General features: G+C 35.5%; 2 protein-coding genes across 2 annotated transcripts; one reads left to right on the forward strand and one right to left on the reverse strand.

Moving 5' to 3' along the window:
* The first annotated feature begins 8008 nt into the window (after positions 1-8008).
* LOC125589818 (probable disease resistance protein At4g19520) lies at positions 8009-12095 on the forward strand. Its single transcript, XM_048762347.1, has 3 exons — positions 8009-9228; positions 10430-11198; positions 11494-12095. The coding sequence occupies exons 1-3, from the start codon at positions 8873-8875 to the stop codon at positions 11872-11874; spliced, it is 1506 nt and encodes a 501-aa protein (XP_048618304.1). The 5' UTR covers positions 8009-8872; the 3' UTR covers positions 11875-12095.
* A 558-nt stretch (positions 12096-12653) lies between these two features.
* Positions 12654-16518, reverse strand: LOC111208923 (disease resistance-like protein CSA1). Its single transcript, XM_022708586.2, has 6 exons — positions 15676-16518; positions 15282-15596; positions 14476-14719; positions 13800-14410; positions 12995-13674; positions 12654-12795 (listed from the first exon to the last, which is right to left on the reverse strand). Exons 1-6 carry the CDS (start codon positions 16516-16518, stop codon positions 12654-12656), a joined length of 2835 nt encoding a protein of 944 aa, XP_022564307.2.
* Between the last annotated feature and the right edge of the window lie 3967 nt (positions 16519-20485).

Genomic DNA, 20485 nt, shown 5'->3' on the forward strand with positions numbered 1-20485 from the left:
GGTCTGAACTAGATTAAGGGTGTGATTGGTATTGGTTGTACGTACTGTCCACAGCTCCATTTATTTTTACAGCACTAAATTCACAGCAATCAAGCTTTAATAAAAATTTCAAAATCACGGCTCTTGAAATAACCTACAGCTGTACAAGTACTTTGTAGAGCCAAAAATACAGAGCAATTTTTTGGAGCTTTCTATAAAATTCTAAATCAATAAAATCTACAGCCACAACAAAAAATCTACAAATATTTTTCTACAGCAAATTTTTTAAAGCTACAGCCATTACCAATCGGACCCTAACTAGACTACTTTTAAATTTAATCTTATATAGTATGATTCAGATTCAATAAGATAAATAGAATTTATTAGTCTACAAAAGTAAAATTATTGAATTAATGTGGTGCTCTAGGTAGCATTTGATTCTCTTATTGAATTCTGAATGATTCTCACACCCAACACTTTGGTTTTATTGCTTCCTTGTTATCTTCAACATTTGCGTAATTTTATATCAATCACAACAAAACTCAAATATTGTTCTTAATAATTTGGTGTTTATCGATAAAACTGAAAGTGTTATTTCCTTTTTACTTTCCATAAATTTAATCTCAAAATGGTAACATCCTCATTATGATATATGATAATATATGGTTAAAATTTTAAGACAGTTGACTTGACTATCTACGTTTCTAAAAACATTTATTATTTTGGTCACTTATGTTGAAAGAATTCCAAAATTAAGCGTGATTGAACTCAATTAATAGAAATATAGATATTTGTTGATAAATAGTTTATGATACCATGCGAATGAGGCCAAAACACACAAAAAACATTATATGTTGATTACATGGTCAATAATTAAGTCTTTCGAGTCTCCACAAGTTTAATGCACGGGTCATCGGCTGGATGATGGGTCCATGAACCAAGAAAGCGGGTGTAGAAGACCCATTGACGAGGAGCAGTCAGGCAATGATCAGAGATGGTTAGCCATTTATAATACCACTTGTAACCTTCTTATATGTCCCTCCCGTTTGCCCACAACGATCCCTCTTTTGGATCGTAGGCCCACAGTCTAATGAATCATTAATTGAACATACGAATTATTTGATAATGAAAAAAGAACATACGAATTACATTCCAATGAACGAATAAGAAGAATGTTAGAAACATTGATTTAAACACGAAAAGTAGTACGATACTCGCTCTGTTTCGCGTCATTCTAGTTTTTTTTCTTGTTACACAAAAAATGTCAATTTATAATTTCAATGCAAATTATACTTACTTTTATCTAAAAATTAATTGTAAACTACATTGGTTTTTTCATAGTAAGTTTACTGGAAAGGGCTGCTTGTAGAGAGAGAGAGAGAGAGAGAGAGAGAGAGAGAAAGAGAGAAAGGAGATCTGAGTTTTCTCTCCGGCGTACGGCCGGCGCGTGAGCGTCCGTGCCGTCGCCGGAACCTTTATTCCTTTTCATAGAGGTTTCTTTTGGCCTCTTCTTCGTCGCCTCTCACCGATCGCTTTGTCTGAGCTCTGGATTGGAACCATCCTCCAACGGTGGTTTCCTCGCGTGGAGGGAAGACGCGGTCGCGTGGAGGCTAACGGCGTGAGAAGAGACGCTTGCATGTGTCAGTGGTGATTCTGGGAGATGGAGGCTATCACAGATCCGTCGTCGCCGGTTTGTTTTCAGGGAGGTGGAGGCTTCTTCAGCTTCGCCGTCGCCGGTTCTAGTTCCCGGGAAGGGGAGGCTTTCTCTGCTCCGTCTTCGCCGGTTTTGGCTCCGGAGGGTAGGGGCTCACATAGCTCTACGCTGTCGGTTTAGGTCCCCGTTCTCTTTTGGGGTTTTTTTTCTTTGTCTTTACTAGTATGGATTGGGTGGAATTTGCGGTGTGGTTCTTGTCGTTAGGGTGGTTGTTCGGATTTGAAGGGATGAGCGATCGGTAGACGATGAAGCTCTCCATCGATGGCGACGACGACAAGAGAAGGAAAGCATAGTTCTTGAGTCTCGGGCTTGATATGCCCAGTAGGTGGCATGGATGTTTGGGATGAGCTCTCGGTTAGTCCGATTACGCTCTCCATGACAAGCGCGACGGAGGAGAGCCATTCGACGGTAACAGCCGGGATGAGTCGTCTCGTGATTGGGTTAAGCCGACCCGGGTTCTTTGGTTTGTGGGCCTGTCGGGGTTGGGTTTGTGGGCCTGTGGGCCAGTTTGTCTAGGGTTTAGCAGGTTTTGATAATTGGGCCGTGAGCCTTTTATCTTGTAATTTCTTGGGCTTGGCCCATTTTCTATTTCAATGAAATATTGACGGAAAAAAAACTACATTGATTTTATAAATAATTTTATTTATCTAAAATACTATTGGTCAAAAAGATATACTCCCTCTGGATACGAGTGTAAGATGTTCTATATTTTTATCTTGTATACAGATGTATGATGTTTAGAGATATAATTAATGCATTTATTTTTAAAATTTAGACATAAATTAAAAAGTAAAATTATAAGTGGTGAAACTTTATTGATATAATCAAAAAGTAACAACTAAAATATTGTATTTATTTTTTCTTAATATGTGTGTAAAATCTTAAACATCTTATATTTAAATCGAGAGTGAATAATTAAATAACTTACGTATATTTCTGCTATTTTTTTTAGTCCGTGTAAAAAAAGTCAAAATGACACTTATCAAAGGGGAATAAGATTTTAGGATATACGCCCTGATATTATCTAAAAAAAAGTGGATTGCATTTAATATTTTTTGAATGACTCGAGGTGTCGATCACAATCGCTATTCGCGCCTCTTGAATATTAAATTTTAGTGCGCCCAATGTTACGAGCGGTTTTGTCAGCTGTAGGAGGCACGTGCGAGATAAAATGCGAGAATTGGTCTCGCTTGTTACCTAGTGTGGAGAGATCAGCGAAATCTAGAAAATATATTTGATCAAGTATTATCATGGGAGCAAACCTTTCCATGAATATGAATTGAAGTTTCGAGGAATATGATCTGACTAAACAGAATACAACCATCAGATTATTTTAAAGTTTAGTTGTACTCTTCTATGAACCATTCAACATAAAAATGAAGAAGAAGAAGAATAAGAAGAACCATTCAACATGTCATTGCGTATCTTCAATAGTCACCAAATTACATTTGTTCCACGCAAGCCGTATCTATTTATAACCAGCAATTTGAGTAATTGTTTTATAGTATATAGTGTGTTGTTCTGTCCTTGTTAAGGCTGTCTATGAGCTTATTTCATTTGATGTGGTGGCATAAGACGACAATGGGAAGACAATAGTTGACATTAAAGTAAAATGTTTATTAACAACACAATTTGAATGTTTGTTGTTTGAGTGGAAAGTCTTCGAAATTTGAGTTATGACGTAAGAGTGAAAGCTAATTTCAAGGTTTTCCGGGAATTTCCTTTTTCTTATGTGCATGTTTTTTTCCCCTCATGTGCATGTTTTTTTCTTTAGCATCAAACAACTATTTTATTATTCAAACTTGAGATGGTCTATGTAATTACACCGGAATAGAACAACCAAAACGTAAAATAAGTATAAATATATATGTATAATAACTGTAGTGGACAATACAATATATCAACTTCTCGACGCATTGGTCGATTTCTCTTGTAATTTTTTTTCTTAGTCTAACTTCATTTTTTTTTTAAATCAAGAAGCTTTGAACGAAAACTAGTAATTTTCCCAAATTCAAAACTACATTATGTAACATTTGGTAACTTCTAATTTCTGTATAAGGCATTCTTATGATTGAGCTAACAACACTTGGTAATCTAACCTAATTTTAAAATAGAATTACAAACTACTAGAAACTACAAATATATATCTATACTATTAAAGCATAATCTTTATTAGGATTTTGACCTTAATTTTTGAACTTATTTACAATGCAATGCCACTGTCTTTTTTTTTTACTTAACAAAAGATTTTGGCCAACATAAATACAACCCAAATTATTGATTTTACGGTTTGGAAAAAAGAAAGATATCAAAACATTTACTCCTCTTTGGTAGGAAAGTAATATGTCATCAATTAATATGACACCAAAATATGGTGTCTTAAGCAACCATTATAAAATTAACAGTAAGAAGGGGGGCGGGAGAGCTGTATTTCGGTAATCATAAACTTAACAAATAAAACTGGAGACCCCACTCCGAACATAATAATCAAAATAAAAAAATTTAATAATAGAGTAATCGTGCTGATAACGTGTTATAATTATATTATATTGTTTCATCTTGTGTTTCATATTTTATTAACTATAGTACAGGTTTTACGTAAATAATAAAGAAACGTTGCGTATAGAAAGAGGGTAATAACATTGAGAAGACGAAGTATAACAAAGAAAGAAAGATGATTTTATTATTATCGTTCGAAATGGACACCTTACAAATCAATCGAAACGTTCAATTTATAGAGAAGATATGAGACATATTTCACTGTGAAACATTAATAATTATGGGATCCACTTCGAAGATAATACGTAAACATTTGCAACAAATGACAAATTATTCCCGACGAATTCTTGTTTGTGAGAATATTTGGCCAACAAAGTAAATTTCGTCAGAACCAACAAAACTTAATTCTTCGGGAAAATACGGATTAACAGGACTTTACAAAACTTAGGGCATGACTGGTTTTCACGCTACCACTCGTAAACACAGCTTTAACGGTTGGTAGAGTTTATTGGCGTTTTGAAACAATCCCAAAGAACACTATAAATTGCTTCAAACCGTTCTAAACCTCTTAAAATCAAAAGCTGGTTCCAGCTAGCGTTTACGGCTGCGGGAGGTTAATTTTTTTTTTATAAAAAATAAAACTAAAAATATTCAATAAAAATTTAAATTGATATAATAAAAATTGTAAAGTGTATACATATTATATTTTAATTTATATTATAAAACTTTAAAACAAAATATTTTCTATAATTTTTAAAAAAATTAATAGTATGATTTTATAAATGTAAATTTTTTATATTTATTATAATATTATAATTTTTAATACTTTTATAATTATATAAAATGTAAATATTGTTAATTTATTATTTAAGAGCTGTTGTATTTGGTAGTTTACCAATCATAAGAGTTCTGCAAACGCACCAATTTCTAACCGTGATACCAGTCGTACAAATATCTAAAAACGCTTAAACCCGCAACCACCCGCATCCTCAAGTTCCCGCAACCGCACCCGCAACCGGTGCGGCTACACCAGTCAGGCCCTTAGCAGTTAATTAAGAATACTTAAGCTAATTAATTTTGTAGAAAAAATAAAAGTAAAAATCTAAATTGTAAAGCATATATAAAAATGAAATAATACATAAAAGTTGTATAAAATAAAAGAAAAAAGTTACAAGTTTTGAAATCTAAAAAAATAAAATTCCTAAAGAAAGAGTTATTTCATCTTGTCCATCATAATTTGATTTATTTTCTGAGTTTTCGCCACTTTCACCATTTACCGCCATTTGAAGAAGGATTGTAACATTTTTGGTCTCGAAAGCTGATATTGGCTCATTTTTTTTTTTCAACTACTCCACAATCTCAGGATCACTATACAAGTTTTGTGAAGAACAAGCAAAGCCAAGCCCTTTCTCAAAAGGCAAGTTTATACTACCACATAGTATTTTCAAATTATCCCCAAAAATAATGACTCTATTTCGATATTTGGTTCAGTCAGTTTTTTGTTGAATTCTAAAATACATTCAGAGATATGGTTTATGTTTTTGGTGACTTGTTGAAAGAGTTATCTAAAAAGGCAAAGTCTAGGCTCTGACTAATTACAAAAAAATGGATGTTTTATTGATGATAATATCGAGAGTAAACGATGAATACAAAGAATATCTGAAGACAAGAAAATATGACTGTATGGAGAATATAGTTTAGCGATGGAGAAAATTGGATCTCCATTTCCTGACTTGTCATCCTTCTTTTATAGGTCTTTGGAGGCATATACATGATCTCGACGTGGATCAAGTGTCTTTATAGTGGTCTTTAATGCTTTTAATGTCCTTACGTTATGTTTTGACTACCCGAGGTAGTCGTGTTAGAATCTTCTAGCCAGCTGGGGTGGACCTTTGTGGACATATGGTTCTTTCTTAGGCTTTGATGGGGTTTGATTTGGGATTTACTACGTTTTGATTTAGATCTTGGAGGGATCTAGAGCGGGTGAAAAAGAGGCTCCAACCATATCCCCCACCCCCGGAGCCTGACGTGTCACATGTGGTTAGGTGAGTCGAGTATCAAATCCAACTTAAATGACGTATTTGAGACCGTTGGTCTGCTCATTCTAAGTTCCGGTTGGAGATTCCAGTTGGATTTCATTCAAGTTAATTACGGAATTTTGATTATCAAACACGTTTTTCGAAAATACAAATCGTTTTTGTCGTAGAAAATTATTGCGTTCTTCAGGGTTTCGAGCTTGAGGCATAAAACTCTTTATTTTCTTATATCAAAAGCTAACTCATTTTATTTCATTCTCGCCTTCTGACTTCCTTCTCTTATCGTGTTTCTGTTTCTTGATCGAAATAAAATTGATGTCATCTTCCGTGATAAAATGGCGAATGACCTTCTTCCTGCTGTTCTTTTGAAAGTGGCGGTTCCAGTTTTGTCGTTAGATGACGACGTACCCATCGCTCGCCGTAGGAGACCGGTAGTTAGTTTTTTGTCTGAATCAAGCGCTGATGCAATGCTAACCCTAGCGGGGTGGTTTCTTAAAGGGATCTCGGCCTCTCCTCTCACTCGATGTTCCTTACTTGGAAGTCATTGAGTTAGGAGAAGTCTGTTTCCGATTTGAGAAGGGATTTTAGGATTTCTTCTGAAGTGAAGTTTCGTTTACCCCTATCTTCCGAGGTTTTTTAATCTGCTCCTCTGAGATATCTTATCATGTATGGGTTGTTTTTGCATGAGTTTCACTTGTGGTTTCCGCTTCCGTGCCTTTTGTTGCTCTAATGCCACATATGTGGTGTTGCGATCTCCCAGCTAGCCATTAATGGTATCTGTGTTATAGTTGGCCTTGCCATTCTGGCCGGAGAGCTTGGGCAAACCATGAGTCCTGAGTTTCTTAAGCCCGTGACTACCTTCAAGTCGATACTCAAGAAAGCCGGTATGTATTGTATTTCTGGCAGTCCCTAGATCGATTGTCGCTCCTCCTCTAGAAAGGTGTCGGATTGGAGAGCAGAACTTGTCGTGTGGGATATGTTTTTGAGATAATAAGTATCATCAATATATACTCAATTTTCTTCAAGCCACTTCATCAAGTGTTTCACAAAAAAAAAATGATACCTTAGCACAATTCTTCTTTTTATTCTGTAAAATCTCACAAAATTACTATCCTCTTATTATTTAACCAAATATATTAATAAAATATTTAGTTGTCCAAAAGTATTTTTATAATCAATAGTACATTTTAAACTCCAATCCATTAATTTTTAAAATCGTAAACAATTTTTTCACCATAATTTTGTAAAAATAATTGAATTAATAAACTTTGTTATACTAATATATTTTTATTTTAATAATTCAAGATTAGTTTTTCTTTTCTTTAAAAAAACACGGTAAGTAACATTGTCATCATCTACATGTATCTCATATCATTTTAACATTTAATTTTAATATATATATATATATATATTGGTCTAAAGTGTATATTAAATATTATTTATCATTTTGTAATTTGTACATGTTTATACATAATGAATTTGAAAAGAATAAGAAATCTTATTTGTCATTTTTATCATAAACAAAATTTTTTTTAACATAATTTAGTATACTAATATATTTTTAATAACTTAATTTATTAAAATACATTAATAAAAATAAAATATCTAATAAATAAAATATTTCTGTATAAGAACATAATATAGTTAATTATTAATATCTAATAAAGTTAATGTAAATCCCATATTCAATATCATTTATTTCATTTAAGAAAACAATATCATTTATATTTATTTATTTTTAATTTTTTTGTGATAATATTTTTTACTTGGTGTTCAAATAAAAAAAAATGTATACAAATTAGAACCTAAGATATTTTTTAAAAAACAACACTGCTATTTGAACTAAGGTTGGATAGAGTAAAAGACAATACATTACCACTTTAAGCTTCTCCAAAGTTGAGGCTTAAACCATCTCCAATGGTTTACTATAAAATAGAGTAATTTTATAATAAAATTGATTGTTGAAGAAAAAATTGTGTGATGAACAGAAAATAAACAAGTTAATCTATATTGAGTAAACCTATTTTTACACTATTATAGATTGAAATATTTAATTATTACTTTAAGCACTATTTTAGAATGAAAAATAAAGTGGATTTGGAAATACGCTTAGTAAGTATCTAATAATTTTAGAAAGAGAAAAAAAAATACAAAATTGGGAGAAATAAAACACATAGGTTCAGAGCAGATATATTTTTGCAACTGTTTCAGATACTCAAAATCACATTTGCTTTTCATCTATTGGTCCATCTATTTAAAATAAATTGATATCAATAATATCAATAGAATATTATTATTTTTATCTTTTTAGAAACTAAAAGAGTTTCTTCGCAATAAGGTTGATCTTAGAAACGGTCACCTTTCAAATATGAAATTTCCACCAAATTTCCCCGCCATATTATAAATATTTGAGAAGCTTTCAAACGCTACCAAGTTCAGTTGACCCTAAATATATTATTGCTGTAATTTACATGTTGTTTAGTTTTTAGACTACAAATTAAGTTTATATAACTGTTTGAGAAAAGCTATATAACATGCGATTGATCCATTCCATTTCCAACCAAAAACGGGTGGCAAAACTGAATCGTTTTCCAGTACACAAACAGATAAAATATTTTTTGCATTTGATATCCCTAACAAATACATGGACACCGACGTCAACAATCACTGCGTTTATATCAGTTTTGACAACAACGACCAATCAATCTCCTCCTTCATCAACTACCTCAAAGCTACTTTCAACCACCATGGGATCTATCAGCTCGATGATCAAAGCGATCGGTTCGCCGAGCGAATTAAGGTTCTTGTGGTTGTTTTCTCCAAGGACGCGTTCTATCCCCCTGAAAATCTTGTGAATCAACTCCCTAAGAAAGACCTTGTGGTGGTTCCAGTGCTCTATGGAGTCACGATATTATCAGCGAGGCAGATTGCGGTGCTCGATCAGGTTTTACTGGACTCATCAGCAGTATTACCAGGTCACATATATAATGACGAAGGAAGGTATCTGTATATAGGAACTACAAATTGGCTATAATTGTTTCCTTAACTAATGTTCTATATATTAAAATCTATTAAATAGAAATTAAATATTTTTGTTTATTAATAACAAATTATAGTAAAAATTTAACAATATAAATTAATTTCATGTAAGAAAGTAAATGCAAAAACCATATTATAAATTCAATCAGTAACATTTATTATAAATTTATAATCAATTATTTGGGTAAGATGATTTACTTGGCCTTCAAAAATAATAACACATAAAAACTTCAATCATGTATATTTTAAAATAATAAGGATTATTATTATGTTTTCACTATATATCTAATTTAAGATAATCTTTCTATTACAGTGAATCATGTATTTTCTTTTCGCTTAGTTTAAATCAACAATTCATAGAAGTATAAAAGAAACGAAAGTACCAATAAATTCAATACACAAACATTCAAAGAGAGAAAATATCTATGTTTTTCAAGTTAAACCTAAACAACAGCAATTCTAAGAAACTTCATTTTACTTACTATTATAATTAACCAAAGTACAACACAAAATACTGGAAGAACATTAACATGCAGTGGCTACGCTATGAGTTATATTACAACAGATCATACTGTTATCACCTGTTGTTAACTTAGTCTTCTTTATTTTTTGCCTGACTTGACCTAGTCAAATCCTTTTTTTTAAATTACAAACTCTTCTCATATTTAATATGATATTCACATTTTGACATTAAAAAAACATTAACATGCAATTGACCCTAAATATATTATTGATGTACTTTACATTATGTTTAGTTTTTAGAATATAAATGAAGTTTACAACAAGCAATTGATCCATTCCATTTCCAACCTTTTTCAAAAACAAAAAAAACAAAAAAAGAAAAAAGAAAAAAAGAAAAAAAGAAAAAAAAGAAAAAAGAAAAAAGAAAAACAATATTCAAAGAAAAGCATAAAACAGTTATATTTTCATGAAAAAGTGAAACAAGCTTATTACCCGTAAAAATAACAAAAAAAAAATATTGAAAGTTAATGTTCCTTCGAACTAAGAATAACTTAAATGTTCAAATATTCATTATATTAGTAGCTCATTTAATTATCCGCCCTAACCCAAGTTTTAAATAAATACGTAGAAGATCCGTACTTCTTTACTTTTTAAACGCAGCTCCGAGGAATCATTTACATGAATAATTTTCTTTTTGCAGTGAATACAAATTTATGAAAGAGATCGCCAGGGATGTGTGTGAGAAGCTCTATCCAACGGAAGAGATCGGGATCCACAGGCGGCAAGAGGAGATAGAAAACTTGCTATGCAAGCAACCATGGGGCGTCCGCACTCTAGGTATTTTTGGTAAGCCTGGTATTGGCAAGACGACTTTGGCTATAGCCCTCTTTCGCCATATGTCTGGTGGTTATGATGCTTCTTGCCTCATCAAAGATTTTGACACAAAATATAATGAGAAGAGACTTACTGCTTTAGATACTGACTACTTGAGTGAGACTCCAATGGAGAAGTTTGACCTAAACTGTATTGATTCAAAGCCGATCCTCCGCAAGAAAAGGGTTCTTATTGCTCTGGATGATGTGCAAAATGCTCCGGATGCAAAGTCGTTTCTTGGTGGATTTGACAAGTTTGGTCCAGGAAGCTTGATCATCATAACCTCCCAAAATAAACAAGTTCTAGAGGAGTGCCAGATGAGTGAGTTTTATAACCTTAAAGGTCTAAATGATGACGAAACTCTGGAGCTGTTCACAAGGTGTGCCTTTGGAAATATTGTCATAGAAGAAAATCTTATGGATCTTTCAAAGAAAGAGATTCAGAGCAGCAAGAAAATGGTGGAAATGGTATCGACATTGCCTGATGTTTGTGAAGTACTCATTGCAGAAAACAATTATATACGGTTGATCCCATATGAAGAATACAATGAGGCCCAAGAAAATAAGGAGTTCCAATCTGATAACGATGGTGTATTGGTATGTCAAATTCTAAGCATCTATATTATTCATTTTTAACACTTTTTCAAACATCTATATATATATAGTTTCAACTTCAGTTTAAAAAAATATGAATCGAATAACATATTTGTTTCAACTTATGAATATGACTAAAAACACAAGATTCTAACTTAAGTTTGTAAACATTGATTGAATAGCTCAAGTATCTAAAATAACACATTGCGATGTCAATGTAATAATGTATCTTTAAATTTTGAGATTTGGTAGCCTGTCTTGATCATCTCTTATCTTTTCTCTTTTGTGTCTTTCTCAGGCCACTAGAGATACAGATCTCATAACACTGACCACATCAGACTTATGCTCCAAGTCTTATCCTCAGAAGAGCCTGAGAGCCAGACTTTACAACCGCTTCTCCAAGTCCATACCTCGTAATCTAAGGCTTTACCGATTGGATTATAACTCCATGATCAGATCTTTGTCTGAACACTTTCAAAAGCACCATGTTCTAGTACAAGGAGTTTCTAGTCAACTTCAGAAACTTAGTCAAAGCTTTTCAAACTCACGGGACCACGATTTGCTAGAGCAAAATCTCCAACGTCTACTTACTCTCTCTGGTGGTTGCGACAGGATTAAACGTGTTCTAGATTTTCTAAGAAAAATTAGAGAATTGAATCGTAAAGGGGAAGAGAACTGAAGATTAAACTTGACCGAGATTATGCTAATGGCATGGGCCAATATATATCGTATTAAACTCAAGTTGGATAGAACTGGAAAGAAAAAAAACATGTCCATAAACTGTATATATCCAATTTCTTGAAATCTTTGTCAAATAATTTGGATTGCTATATATCAATAAGTTGTATAACATGTAAAAATGACTTATGTTTAATATCTGGATATATGTTAATTTGAACATTTTTAAATGAAATAAAATTTTGTTTAGTTTGGACACATTTTCCAAAATAAAATCATCATGTGTTTATCTAGATTTATTCGTTGTTTTGTTTTACCATTGGGCATTGGCCTTCGTTAGGGGAGATATGAATGTTGTGAGCAAACGAAAATCAAACACGAAAAATTCAGAACACTTTAGAGAAAAAAATATGATCGAGGCAAACACATGTGTTAACATTATACTATCTCAAAAATTGATATTTATTTCTCATTTAAGAAAATATCCATATCTCCCAAAATCACTTTTCCTAGTCTTAAAGACAGTCCAGCTCAACGAATGTGATATTTTACAAATGCACTGAGATTTAAATCACTTACAAAATGAACACTGAAGGAGTAGCAATTTTATTAGTTACGAATGGAATAAAGCGGCAGTCCACCGGGGATAGATATCGTGACGGCAACTACTACATCTGCCACTAAAGTATAAAGTTGATATTATGTTTAAGATATAGATTAGCCATAGGCAAAAAAAAGTCAGACCAAAGAACATGGGTTTGTAGTGGTTAAAGCTTGCTTTTAAACCCTTAGTCTCATGCCGAGATTGCTAATATCCCATTTCTTCTTGTCCAAGACTTCATTATTATTCCGAGAAGACGACTTAGTTGCAGGCATGCGTTCTCTGTCTTCTCTTGGTGCATCAAATCTCCGGTGGTCGGTTCTGAATTTTTCAGAGAAAACACATGGAGTGGTTAAAACTTGCTTTTAAACCCTTTCTCTCATGCCGAGACTGCTACTTCTTTATCAGACGAGACCCTCACGAGTCTTCGGCTTTGAGAGACAGATCTTCTCGTCCATTTCAAGTCTTTGCCTTGATCCTTGTAACCGAGCTTTTTATTTCACTGTGGATTCAAAATAACCTTAACGCTCTTCTTCTCAAGTGACCAAAAAAACTCATTCTTCCCCAGAGACGAACAAATATACTTTCGCCTGGTCTGAGTTCCTCTCCCGTTGAACTTCCATCAGCGCCTGAACCATTGTCCTTCGGTACTGCATCAGCCTTTGCATCGCTACTAATACCATTATGAGGTTCACAAATCAATTGACTTGTTTCAGCGTTGGCATGCCAAGAACCATTATCAGATTCACAAACCAAACTGAAACCGCACTTCAGCACCTCACATTTTTCATCCTCAGAAGTACCATCTGTGACTTCAAATTTGATGGAGGCTTTAGTAGGAACACGCCTCATCTCACCGTTGAACAAGCTGGTGAAGCCAATAAAGACGTGGGTAGACTTGATCGTGCATTGTTGTTGATTGTCTGTCTCGGATAAATCTCCGATATGGAAATTGAAGAAGCTAGAAGACGTCTCGGCATTGTTCAACTGGCATATGCATTTTAACATGAAGTTGTTGTTCTGGATTTTGTAGTTTTTAAATGAGACAACGGCACATAGAGCTATGCCAACAAACCCATTGTCACGCAGATATGGAGGCAGCTCTCGCTCTAACACTGCTCCAGAAGTTTTGTTGTCGAACCATGCAGGAACTAAACTTCCAAGAAAGCAAGTGGCAGCCAAAGTTTCAAAAGCAAGACCCTGCATGGTAAAAAATATAACTCATTATTGAAAGATTACTACAATACAAACTCTATAAATTAATAAACATGATAAATTAATAAAAATGGAAAAGTAAAAGAGTGGAGCCAAAGCAGGAGAAATACCTTGTTTTGGCGATTCAAAGCATCTGATGAGATCCGGGTCTTATTGTGAGCATAGCATATTATTTCATTTTTGGCGACGTGCTCCAGTTTCTCGCAGTTGGTGAAGATAAATGAGGAAGGACCCTTCTCCGTTGGCAAATGTAGAGCTAAAGGACTCGCTACTGTTTTTAGCGAGATGCAACCATGTGCATTTAAGTACTGAAGATTGGGTGGCAGCGTTAAAAGTGATGTGAGATGCGTGCAATACCTCAAGTCCATCCATTGCAAGTTATATAGTTCGCTGATGCAAGGTTGCGGGCTTTTGATCATATCATTCCTGCTTAAGCATAGACGCCGCAACATGGACAGGCCATTCATCTGGAGTGGCTCTTGAAGTGGCTTTTCAACTGAGGTCCCATCAAGTAGTAAAATCTGTAGATTTTCCATGGTCTCCTTAATTTTAGGAAAATTCCTAAGCCTTGAACAACCAGAGAGCGTAAGTTCTTCAAGAGCCTTCAGCTTGTTGAGACAATCCGGGAGAGACTCCAACATTGTGCAGTTTTTCAAGTTCAACAACACAAGTTTCTTGAAGTTCTGGATGGTTGGAGGGAGAGTGGAGATAATAGTTCCATCTAAATGAAGAAACTCAAGATTATATGAAATCAAATCAGCTCAAATTTGTTAAAGCTTGAGCAACCACTGAGGATGATGGTCTTGAGAGAGATCAAGTTCAGTCTTTCTGGTAGAGTTGAGAGTGTTGTGCATCCTCTGAGGTTCAGGAAAACAAGTTGCTTCATATTTCCCATCTCTTCTGGCAACTTATCCAGACTTGTGCAGCCTTTAAGATTAAGTCTTCGAAGATCATATGCCTTCGACAATGCTGACAGGTCAGTCAACTTAGTTGAATGGCTTAGATCCACCCATTTCAACAGGGGCAATTCCTGTAATAGTTTATAAGATAACAGAAATGATACAAAATTAACACTTTACCCAAAAAGCGAAAATGTTTTTCAGTATCATATGTAATATATGGATTTGAACTCAACTATGACAGTAGGATACTGATGTTAGAGTATATGAATATACATGGATGTTAGTATATATGTAGGGATTACATAAAAGATCCAAAAGGGAAATTCACAAGTAATTACCAATATTCAAAAAAAAAAACACGATAGTTAGGGGTTTTAGTGCCTAGTCCGGTGCTTAGATAGATGCCATCTACACCGATTTTTTTTTTCTAAAGAAAAATTTGTTAAAAATGGTTGCGATTAGAACCGATTTGCCGCGTACACCGAAGTCTTAGAAACTGGTAATAACTAAGTACCATAGCGAAAGATATATGTGTATATCTATTCTAACAAAAGTACTGGGCTACATGTTTTGGTTAAAAGGTTAATAATTTTTGTAAAAAACCACACGTATATGGACATTAACTTGCATTGGAAACATGCAAGATCATAGTCCACTGTAGTAATGAAAAATGCACATAAAGACACACACCTTAACAGCTCCCCAAACACGTTCAATCTTCCTATTATAAGGCAGCCTAAGATCAATAAGATTTTTTGGGTTGAAATCTGATGGAAGCTCCTTCAGTTCAATGTTCTCCCAGTGAAGATATCGAATATTTTCGAAGGGAAACTCAAGTCCGTCGGGCAAGTATACTTTACAGTTCTCTGGACAAAGAGAGTCATAGATTTTGAGGTACCGCAGATTCATCGGGTTGAACTTTTCGGTAAATCTTTTACTGTCTACTGATATCCCTTTTGTTTCTGTGCATGTGTCTAGAAAAATACCTCTCACATCTTTTGTTTCCTGGTAACAAGTCAAAACACAAAAGAAGTTAGCAGAGTGCATGAGAAGTATTTATAGGACTTGAGATCATTTCATCTACCTGCTGAACGGCATCTCTTAGAATTGTAGTAGTTTTCCTATGATCACACATTCTTTCCCCCGACCTAAGTTCTTTGCCAAATGCACAGAGTAGATTGTGCATCTCTATTTTTCCCCCAGAGATACAAATGAAAAAAATTTCAGCAAGCTTTTTAACAACATCACCACATTCAGAATCCAATAAACACTTTACATAATTTTCTTCCTCTGATCTGAAAAAACAAGCTATGTCGAGAAACGCATCCTTCTGCTGCTCAGTGAGTTCTTCATAGCTGATTTTCAACTCTTTTTTGATAATACTATTGCACTGGTATGGCAGGTTTTCTAGTCTCGTCACCCATTCAGCCTCGTCTTTCCCATTAAGCTCCTTTCCAAGTTCCTCGAGGGCTCGTGGATTGCCTCCAGCATAATCCACAAACTTTTGGGTCAGCTTGGGGAAGTTTCCCTTGGTGCTAGAGGCTCCACCTTTAAAGGCATGATCATTAAAGAGCTGCCAGGCATCTGTATCGTTCAAGGGAGGGACAACATAAATTTCGGGAGAGAATTCTGCTATCGATGACTTGTCACGCGTTGTAATGACAATCTTGCTTCCCTTCTTAATCCGTCTTCTGTTTTGGAGTAAAAACTCTATGTGCTTCTTCTGGCTCACATCATCCAAAACAAGAAAACTTTTCTTTGAGAAAATGTTAGCCTCCTCATTTAACTTTTGACCTTCCAGAAGCTTGTACTCCAGATAATGATGCCCTCTCTCACGAATGTCCGAGATAATCTTGTTAAACGAATACCTATCATTTGACCTTTCAAAATATTCTTCAGCGAGAGTGGTTTTACCAATCCCAGGCATCCCGACAATTCCAACAATTTGAGTTTGGTCGCAATTAAAATCTATCATTTCTTGCAGTTGCTTTATGCGTGTTGGAACTCGTTTTTGACAAAGTGGTGTGGACCAATCTTCCGATGGGTTTTTCGACGGAGACGTCTGTCGGAAGAACCGGAACTTGGGCACGATGCAATCGTCACCGTGAACACTATGAGTTAGTGTATTTGGTTGCCAAAATCAGAGTTGTTTTGAATGAGAAATGGAGGTCCAAAAATAAATATATAAAAAGCTATAAAGCATTTTATTTGGCTAAATTTAGCATATGATTTATTTTGGATATTTGGGTTTGAATTTGGATTTGAATTTGTTGATTGAACAATATATCAATTATTATTCTTTCAAATTTTATTAGCGATAATCTTTTATGTTTTATTAAAGCATAAAAATGCAAACCCACAAAAGTAATTCATTGGCTTTGAATTGATTTGGTCAAAAAAAGCAATAATTACTTTGTCAACGTAAGTGAGTCATGGAGAATCAATTTCCATTACTGCACTACAATATAAACGTTGGTTGACTCCATGATATATGATATGTAACGTAGCTTTAACTTTTGAAGTTAAATATCAAACGTGTAAGGCTCATTCAGAGATGCATAGAAAAAACAAATCCCTCACATTATTTTTTTTTTTTTCTCTCTTCTTTCTCTTTGATATTTTCCTTGAGTCTGAGAGTATACACAAAACTAGTTTCGCTAGGTTTCTGATAGAGTGACGCAAATCAGAAGATTTTTGCAGTTGTATCTTGGGACTCATTACGTTATCAAACCGTCGCACTACGGAACGTATTTTGAGTTAAGGAAAGAGATAATATCTCGCCTCTGCAGTTGTATCATCCTTTTCTTAATCTTTGATATACTTTTATCAATTTTATTCTTTACAATATTCAGCTCTCCGTAATTTATATAATACGGTCCCATCAGTGCGGTGATTCATTACTTCGACAAAGAAAAACTTTCTCGAGGAACTAATGCGACCAGAAATTACCGGTGATATCTCCCTAGAGAGCACATTGTGTGTGTTTGGTTCTAGCTAGGACTTTTTTGACCGAGGCAAGGATCTCTTGAATGAGCAACATCTCGTTCCTACAATACAGGTGAGATAAACTAAAATTAGATTCTAGGATAAAAAACAAGATTAGATGATGAAAAAAAAACAGTAATTCTTGTTTTTTTTAATACCTATAGTTCTTCAAAAGCAAGCCAATATTGCCTGCCGCAGACTTTAAAGCCTTGGTCCAAATGGGCAGAGAAGATGGATTATGTTGACTTTCTACATATACCTTACAGCCAAAACTTCCGTATGGACTTCCTACATCCTTTGGGGTCACGTTAAAGAAGATTGGGATGACTCTAAGGTTTCCTTGTTCCGCTTGTTTCATTACCTCAGCAAGCTCGCTCAGACACCACTTTGACTCAGCGTACTGATACACATTATGGTATCAAGTACCAGAGAAAGAAGACTAGAAACTAGTATTTTCCTTAAAGCATTAATAGAGATTTTGGTATTTTTCCTATTCTAGATATTAAGTAGTTTTTCTTTCTTACTTAGGGTTATGATTTGTAATAGCCCTATATAAACATATCTAATTATCAATAAAGAATCATCTTCCAGCATTAACCTTATTCTCAAGAGAGACTAGGGTTAAAGGAAGCTTTGCAATCAAATTATTTCTACCCTTACCTGTAATCACGGCACCCGTTACGCGAGCACAAACGGCTCGTATCAATTTGGTATCAGAGCCGAACGATTCGATGGGGGACACTGAGGCGCTTTCGAAACAGATCACAAAGATGATGAAGATGATGCAAACGATGAATGCAAAGATAGATGATAACATGAAAACCCAAAATGCGAACATGAAAACTCTACAAGAGAGAATGGTGCGTCACGAAACTACTAACGAGGATCGCGGAAAGACGATCAAATTCTCACCCGAAGAACTTTCTGAAGTTGAAATATTAAGTGGACGTAAAGGGAGCAAGGGGGCGATATCGTTCGATACCAGAGCTGGTACGAGTTCTACACCATCCAAAGCTGAGAAAGACATTCCGGTGAGGAGTTGCGGCTTGGCACACGAGTCCAATTATGGGTTCTCTGGGGGACCGTGGCCAAACCGAGCTGTAGGAAGAGAACGAGGGCATAGGAGGACAGATGGAGGAGGAGACTGGAATGTAAGACCAATTGGAGCGGCACCACGCGACTCGCATCCAAATTGCGGAGATTATCGAAACTCGGAAGGGTTGATGGAAGGAGGATATTACGAAACTCGTGAGGACAGAAGCAACATCTTCGAACGAAGATGTGTGAAAGCGGCCAAAATAGAGTTTCCACCATTTGATGGGACAACCGATGCTATGGAGTGGCTACAAAAGTGTGATGACTTCTTTGCGGACCAAAGAATTTTCAGTGATGATACGAAAGTTAGACAAGCAACTTTTGTTTTAATGGGCCAAGCATACCACTGGATCATCAACTTGCGAAGATTGGTAACACATAGGCTTGGATGGGGGGAGTTTAAAAGGATCTGCAAAAGTCGATTTGGAAAGGCAGATGCAGTGAACCCAGTGGGAGAATTGTCAAATCTTAGACACACGGGAACAGTGGATGAGTACTGCAGTCAGTTTGAAGAATGTCTAAGCCGACAAACTAGACTCTCGGGTGATCAACAACTATGGAAATTCTGTGCCGGGTTGACAGATAGCTTAGGGAAAGAAATTGAATATCTGCATCCTGAAACAATTTTTGAAACCATAGAGTATGCTAGAGATAACGAGTACAAGATTGACAATGATAAACGCACCAGGACGTTTGGTGGCCATCTAGCGCCTATCACTAAGACCCTTGGTGTATCAGCTCGACAAGAGAATCGAGGATCAGAAGTAAAAACGAAAAAAATCAGGACCTCAAAAGCAAACGGGCCAGAAGAAATTTTGGAAAAAACTAACGCCAGCAGAGATGGCGGATCGAAGAGCGAAAGGGCTTTGTTTCAATTGCGATGACTTATACACGCCTGGCAATGTTTGTACTCCAGTTCTCTTTCATATTATGCCAGTCATGGAGGGAGATAATCAAGACGATGAGTGGATTGAGGAAGACGAGTTAGAAATCTCCATAAACGCCATGAATGGGGAACAAAACGAGCGAACCTTTCAAGTACAAGCTAATATCATGACAGGAAGAGGTTGGGTATTACTTGATACAGGGAGCACTCACCACTTTATCAAGAGCAGTTTGGTAGAGAAGTTGGGCATCCCGATGCACCAGAAACCTGGCCGGTTCGTAGCTCTTCCCAACGGAGGGTGATGTCCAATAGAAGGGTTTTGTCAAAACATGTCAATGACGGTACAAGGGCACCAATTCAAAACTGACTGCTTTGCAATTCCTCTGAAAGGTTTCGATGTGGTTCTTGGAATCAGATGGTTGAATGCATTAGGAAGAGTGATATGGGATGGACCAAATAAAACTGTCGAGTTCAATCATGGCTCCACCCTAGTTATATGGCACGGAGAAGCGGAAGAACGTGGCAAGACAAATATATCTCTTCACGCTTTAGGTTGTGACTCGGAGGGATTGGAACACTGGTTCTCCGATGAAGAAGAAGTGTTTACGACACCAGGAACTAGTATATGACGCATACCACAGGTGCCAAAGAAGAGCATTTGTGCTCTCAACCCGGTGCCCGCGTCGGACTTTCTAGATATGGTTCTACCGAAATACAGTTCGGTGTTTGGGATACTAGTTGGTCTGCCACCAAAGCAGAATTGCGATTATAGGCTTCGTTTGCTTCAAGGGTCAAATCCGGTGGCAGTACGTCCATACCGTTATCCGCACCTCCTTAAAGATGAAATAGAAAAACAATGCACTGAGATGCTTCGCAACGGGGTGATTCGACCAAGTAGTTCTCCATTCTCTTCACCGGTGCTACTAGT

The sequence above is a fragment of the Brassica napus genome, chromosome C7, assembly GCF_020379485.1.
Source record: "Brassica napus cultivar Da-Ae chromosome C7, Da-Ae, whole genome shotgun sequence".
NCBI classification, from domain to species: domain Eukaryota; kingdom Viridiplantae; phylum Streptophyta; class Magnoliopsida; order Brassicales; family Brassicaceae; genus Brassica; species Brassica napus.

Bases quoted from the DNA above. Each gene is read 5' to 3' on its own strand.
- LOC125589818 (XM_048762347.1), top strand. From the start codon at position 8,873: ATGGACACCGACGTCAACAATCACTGCGTTTATATCAGTTTTGACAAC. The intron at 9,229-10,429 runs GTATCTGTATAT...TTCTTTTTGCAG, and splicing joins ATATATAATGACGAAGGAAG to TGAATACAAATTTATGAAAG. The intron at 11,199-11,493 runs GTATGTCAAATT...TGTCTTTCTCAG, and splicing joins CTGATAACGATGGTGTATTG to GCCACTAGAGATACAGATCT.
- LOC111208923 (XM_022708586.2), bottom strand. From the start codon at position 16,518: ATGCCTGGGATTGGTAAAACCACTCTCGCTGAAGAATATTTTGAAAGG. The intron at 15,597-15,675 runs GTAGATGAAATG...ACTTGTTACCAG, and splicing joins TAAGAGATGCCGTTCAGCAG to GAAACAAAAGATGTGAGAGG. The intron at 14,720-15,281 runs GTGTGTGTCTTT...AAACTATTACAG, and splicing joins GTGTTTGGGGAGCTGTTAAG to GAATTGCCCCTGTTGAAATG.